Source organism: Zeus faber, assembly GCF_960531495.2.
Source record: "Zeus faber genome assembly, chromosome: 3".
In the NCBI taxonomy this organism is placed as follows: domain Eukaryota; kingdom Metazoa; phylum Chordata; class Actinopteri; order Zeiformes; family Zeidae; genus Zeus; species Zeus faber.
In genome coordinates, this window is record NC_137190.1 from 21,864,566 (window position 1) to 21,871,421 (window position 6,856).

The 6,856-nt window shown below is 43.3% G+C and overlaps 1 protein-coding gene across 1 annotated transcript in view; it reads right to left on the reverse strand.

The window, feature by feature from the left end:
• The window catches only part of syt7b (synaptotagmin VIIb), a gene marked incomplete at both ends in the record, with an annotated part of 39,291 nt that extends 33,590 nt beyond the window's left edge, over positions 1 to 5,701 (reverse strand). Inside the window, 3 exons of the mRNA XM_079997282.1 lie at positions 3,002 to 3,105; positions 3,945 to 4,002; positions 5,666 to 5,701. Of these exons, the coding sequence (XP_079853408.1) occupies positions 3,002 to 3,105; positions 3,945 to 4,002; positions 5,666 to 5,701 (198 nt within the window). The remainder of the gene's footprint in view (positions 1 to 3,001; positions 3,106 to 3,944; positions 4,003 to 5,665) is intronic.
• Between the last annotated feature and the right edge of the window lie 1,155 nt (positions 5,702 to 6,856).

Consider the following 6,856-nt stretch of genomic DNA (forward strand, 5'->3'; position numbering starts at 1 on the left):
CCATGCAAGTCAGTGAATTAAATACACACCGAAATTTTGCTTTGGTAAAAAAATAAAAATAAATCCAAAAATAAAAAAATACACACCGAAATTTTGTTTTGGTAAAAAAAAAAAAAAAAAAGAAAGAAAACGGATACAGATATCAAAATAGCTTTGGACGGAGAACGGATGGCGTGGAAGAAACCACAGTGACGTTACGGAAGCTAGAAGAAGACACCTGGATGAAAAGAAAAAACCTGGTGGCATTGTGACAAGGACGGAGAAAAGTAACTAAAGGACGAATGCAAACCAGAGCATGCAGCATAATGAGAGGAGGAGGAGGAGGAGGAGGATGAGGAGGAGGAGGAGGAGGATGACATAACCACAGAGACACGGACGCAGATAGCGGTGAGGGCAAACGCAGATAAGCGATCGGCAGACGGGCTAATTGCTCGGCAGCACACCGGCCCTGCGTCCCGTCATTTTGAAACAATAATAAGAGGCGGCATTAAAACATTTCCATGTGTAATTAAGACGCTTCGGAGAAATCTATACGATATCAATCAGGACCATAAGAGCCGGGAATTATGTATGCTCACTCAACCATTCCACTCATATTTATGCATCTTTTATCAGCGGCCGCGTTGGGCCCGCTCCTCAGATGCTCGCAGACGCGGGGGGAAGGGGAAGCGAGCGAGGACGGAGGGAGTCTGGGAGACGGCGACCGAGGAGGGGAAAAAACAGAGAGCGCGAGTTACCAGGAGAGTGACAGTGAGATGGAGATGGAGGGAGAGAGAGAGAGAGAGAGAGAGAGAGAGAGAGAGCAGGATGAATGAAGGAATGGTGGGGAAGGGCGGGGGTGGGAGCGTGGAAAGCACAACAAAGCATTTGAAGAAGAAACCAAAGGGATGAAATGTACAGGAATAATTACAGCGGCCGGGTCCGGAGTGTGATTTCCATTAGCATATGAATCATTAACATGGGGCGGGAGGCCGGCGGCGAGCAGCCTGCGCATGGCGGGCGACTCGGGGCACAAAGCCATGTTTACATAACCCGCTGGTGCATTCTGGTCATGTTTGCCATCAAGGCCAAATATACAGCGTCTCCTCGCGTCCTCTCGTTTCCTGGCGAATACAACATCTGCCCTGCGGGGAGCTGTCAGCAATTATGTACAAGGTCACAGAGACACATCACAAGACACCAGGTAAACAAAGCCGCATTTCAACGTACCTTTATACGAAGCAGGGAGAAGCCGCCATTTATTGGGCACCACACAGGTGTCAAATTAGAGTTTTGGCAGCACACACATTTTACATGACCCCAAGACCTATTTCCTGATGATAGCTGGTCATAGATGATAGATTTGAGATGTTGTTTGTATTTTCAGGTTTGGGAAAATTTTTGAACGGGATTTCTCAAAGATGGTGGGAAATCTTAAGTAGGCCTCCTCATGATCGATTGATTTCTTTGTTTTTCTTGATCACTTGAGGGCCGGTTCATCCATATCCAAAGTTCACTGACCGCTGAATGACACAAGCCCGCCCTTCAATTTGTTGCCAGGAAAGGCGGACCCCGCCACCAGCGATGGACACAGCACATGCATAAGACAAATACATTGAATGGACTGTTTTCATGAAGCGTGTCAGATTAAAAAAAAGATCAAAATATGAGATTTTTCAAGGAAATAATCTTACGGATTACCACTTTCACTAATTCAGCCCTAAAATGATCTTCTGGTCACGCTGACAACGACGGTAGCACATATTTTTTGTCCAAGTTACTGAATTCTGACATATTTTGTATTTGTTAATTCCATTGTAAAAAGCCAACCATTGCCACCATTGCTTTAACAAGCACAAAATAATGCAAAATGAAGTAACTATCACAAAAATACAGCTAACCACAGTTAATTATTTTAATTGGCTTTTCCACCATATCAGTTGACTTTTCAAAGCCTGAAAATAGAGAGGATATGAATAATGTAAACGTGTTATTTATCACCAGGAAAATGGTCAGGGGTCATGGAGAATCGTGACTTTAAATTACAATGAAAACATAGAATCTAAAGCTGCGTTTGTCCTAAAAACATGGTAAATTTAACTTGAATATTAATCGTAACCTCCTGAAGCCACTACTCATTATGCATTTAGGGTATTATGCTTATATGTATATATATATATATATATATATATATATATATATATATATATATATATAAACAACCAATGCTCCATTTAATTACAATTTCCCGGGTGCTTTGTAAATTGTGGGCTACATAAACCAAATGTTTGCAATATGAAAAAAAGGAAAACAAAACAAATACAGTTCCATTTCTCAGGGGGCGGACTCTGCCTGTGTGCAAATGCACCTTTTTAACATTCTCACATAAATCAGCATGGGGAGTAAAAAACCAAAGCCTGGATCAAAGTATTTTGGTAATCGTGTACCTTCATACTAATTTGGTCTTGAGTGTGGGTTTGTCCAGCATACCTTAACATCTGTTCTGTTCGACTGGATAACGCAGTAAATTAATTTAAGAAGCTTTGAAGAGATCATCCTCCATGACTCCATGTGACACATTCTACCACAACAACAGAGTATTGAAAATCCAATGTGTGTGTGTTCCCAATCTCAAATGAAATGCAACAGATGGCCTTTTTCGTGTGTTATGTCTGATCTTCCCTGGTTTTAAAAAGTCATTAAAAAATAATGTACACTTAAACGCCGCAGGTTGCCAATTGTACCCATGTAGCATTTTTCATGTTTTTGTTGCGCAGAAAATACAACCTAAATTTGGATACAAGAGATGTATTTTTAATGCCTGGTGTGAACTTTATTAAGCAAAATACCTGTAGAAGTCTGGGGAACATAATATAATACTTCTGTGATAAAGGGGACAGACAACGCGTGCGTAAGCTCTATGTAAGATATATTATAGTGCATGGATGCCGCACGCTTGTCTGTTTTGGTGAGGACTGAGGAGCACCATGAACTTGCGGTTCAAGCGTCGACTGCTACTTACCAATTTACGTTGACACCAGTTGCAGACACCACATAGCGCTATGAGCCAAACTGCACATACTGTCAGCGCAACGGATACCAGGAAAACACTGAGAGACACGGAGCCTGGGAGAGAGAGGGAGAGAGAGAGAGGGGGAGAAAGAGGGCGAGAAAGACAGATTACTGCATTTATTAATACATTGCGACAGCCGCTGAAGAAACATCGCTGGGACACCTCGCCACCTCTAGGACCTGTTCCCGGAGCTCATGACAAACCCAGGATTTCGGCGTTTGACAGGCGCACAGACGCACAACACGTAGACACTGCGTATCAAGTCTCTTCATGGGCCTCCCTTCATAAAGTCCAACTCTGTTCTTCACATTCAAGCCACATACGACAGGATCGGTGCTGTTGTGATGGGAACAATCTTGTTGAGGCTGTATTCTGGAACAAAGGAGCCATGGGGCAGTTCTGCCACGGCCCTGTAAATAACCCCAAAGAGGTCATTTGACAGGGCAGAGGCAGTGCACCGCTGGCTCTGCCGCAGCCCGGATGGATGGCTTCAATATTGAGCCCATCCTAACAAGTCTACCACAAGCACTTCCGTGAAAGAGCTATGATAGGCGAAGGATTGTATCCAAGGAATTAGCGGCGTGAATTCCACTAATTATCAAAGCGGCACTGTGTTGATATCCGATAGAGCCATCAAATACACTTCCACTGCAACAAAAATCAGGAAGAGGAGCCTTTGAGGCCGATAATGGAGGGGAAGCATTTCTGTTGTGGCATTGTGGAGCTTTTGAATGCTAAGCCGATAAGTGTTTTCAATCTCACCAATAGTGCCTTGCCAATTTTCCAAAGAGCACAAGAAAAAAGACTTCTGATTATGGCGCCAAAGAACTAAAATACCCGCGGAAAACAAACAGAGGGAAAGATGACTGGCTCTGTTAAAACACCTGTCTACGCAGAGTTTTGAAAGCCCGCTGTGTTTTCACGCTGCTTTTGGTCTTTATCTTCGTCTTCTGCAACACAAAGGCAGAGCACCGGGAAGACAAAAAAAAAAACACTCGGAGGCCTCGTGGGATCACATAAAAGTATCTTGCAGTATGTTTTTCATACCTAACAATGAAAATGGCAACATTAATTATCACGAGGAATATTGTATGTATATTTGATATACCGTACATAGTATTGTATGTTTATTTTATTCTAGTCTCTGAACTCAACATTTGACTATTATTTTCACATCTATTTACTGGGCACAACGCTTCAAATACTTGCAGACATTTTCTTCTTTTTTAAGTAATGGAAGCCTAGGTTATGACTTTTGGGTGAGGTGGACTGCTGCGCGGTGCCTTGAAAACACTTATGCTTACGGGAGGATTCACCCTAAGGCCGTTTATAGTGTGCATTTATGTGTGAGACTAAATCTGCAGATTTCAAACATTATTTTACAAGTATTAATGACTACTGCTACAGCACGGTGAGCCAGCGAGCCGGAGGAGGGTGATCTCCACATCATGAGAAAGGCAACAGCAACAGCAACAGCAACAGCAACTGCAACAGCAATAGCAACAGCATCAGCATCAGTATCAGTATCAGTATCAGCATCCCGGCCTCCATCCGCCGTCCACTGATGTTTTCCAGACGTCAGTGGACGGTAGCGTTTCCCCTCAGGGCATTTTCTTTTGAAACACGCCATTGAGCCGAACCGAGTCGGTGTCCAAACGAGTTGTCAAACAAGTCTATACCGGTCGAGGAGCCGAGGAGACTCTCTCTGTTGCCAAGTGGTAAAACAAATCAATTGGCGGGCAAGGGGAGCGGATTGCTGGTGAAGGAGAGTGAGTCACATATGGCGGAGTTGAGGAGAGCGAATAGTCGACCGCACCGCCGGCGTCCCATTGGACGGCGCAGGATTTTGGTTTGCTATCGCCGGCCTTTCAGTGGCTGGATTAGTCGTTCACCACTGGAGAGAAACTTCCCCAGGCTTCCCCAAATTATTAGTCCAAGTTTCGGGCCCTTTGGGCCCTTTTGGGCAGGTCCTACTTTCATAAACGAGGTGAAGAATCAACACCTCAGATGAATATCCCCAAAAACATTTTGTTTTGTAGCTCTTTGGCCAGATCATTCAGTTAATTTCAATTCAATTTGTTCGGTTAAATTCCAATTTTGGATCTTGAGTTCAGGCACTTTGGGGTGGCCTGCTGAGGGCCTCTGTCCAAAAACACCCCTAATTGGGGCAAGGCGATCCAGAATGAAATTGGCCAACTCCCACTTGCCTCCCAAAGAATTTATTTGACTATGCCAGCCTCATTATTCATCTTGCCAGCATTTTACCCCCCAGTGGAGAACGTTTTTTTTCTTTAAATCTACGCCGCCAAAGCAAAATACAATACAATATATGCCAAAATATTTAAAGAGGACACAACTTGTTCCTCTTTGCATAAAAGTATACTTTCAACAACAAACAACACAATTTAAGTAATTTACTATTAGTTAGAACTGCAATAAATACTGAAAAGAAAAAAAAATTGTAATAGTGGATCAATCTTTTAATAAATATAGACATCATTTATATTCATCTATTGTCACTTACAGCATGTTGCTGGTGGTCAGTCTGTGGCCAGATAAACGTGGAAGCCACATCAGCTCCTTCCCAGGAGTGGAGGAGACTCATTCCCCCACTGTGCTGCGCTGGGCCTCACACTGAGCACCTCCCATGGCTCCAACCATAAACAAGAGGCTTTCTCAGCACGCGGCTATCACTCAAACCCCCACGCTCTGTTTATTTTTGCAACTATATGAATACAATGTTATTCAATTGTTTATGAGAATGCAGTGATATTTAATTGCGAGCCGAAAAACCAGAAAGGTGCTCTTCACAGTACAGTTCTGTAGCACCCAATTTCAATGCATTGAAATTCCTCAATTATCATTCTCATCTTTCCACGTCCTGCTCCAGTTGGTGCATCATTATTTTCCACATTATTTTCACTTGTCAATTGCATTATTTATTTCAGAAATGATTTAAACTACTGATCAGAGAAATGGCTTCCACACAAGTATCTTAATTCCGTGCTGGTCTCTGCTCTCTGTCGCGCTATATGCTCTCCGTCTTCAGTTTAGTGCATAAGCGACGTAATTCATACATCCCATACAGTGTACGTAAAATCAGTTCACTGCATCACTGTTGGTGGCAATAGATAATTGTGTGAATATGGTGGAGTCATTTCCAGGATGCCCGAGGGCACAACATTCCAATTTTATCCTTATCACATGACTAGTGGAAGCCAAAAACCACAACTTGACAACAGGCCTACATGTGAAATAAACCGGAAAAGCCAAGACCACAAGTGTCTGAATCAGCACGTCCACCCAATTGTTCTCTTTTAAATCTTGCAGTCCTTGCAAGGCCAGTCTTTGCAAACACTGCAAGGACTGGCCTGCTCCAATGCGCCGAGCACATCTGCTGGCACACTGAGCCATTCACAGCTGTTTCAGTGAGCTTCGGGAGGTTCCAAAATGTGTTCTCACTCGCAATTGTTTATCCCCTTGCTAATTAATTTTATTGCAAACCGGCCCTTGTGTTCAGTTTCTCTTCTTTTCCAATGGCCTCCAGTGCCTCCGCATGAATGATCTCAGCCTCTCCTTCCCTCTGTGGGAAGGCGGGGTAACTGGGTCTGTTTTGAAATCATCAGGGGTTGTGTTAAGCATTCCTGCCTTTCTGTCTTGTGACTTATTCGGTAAGGTTAACTAGTAGGTGAATGTCTTCCTTGCTGTTTAAGTCACAGTTCAATGAACTATAATGCATGAAAAACTGTATTCCGCTGGATAATCACATCTTGCAGTGTATAGCTCAACCTGAATGGCAAATCA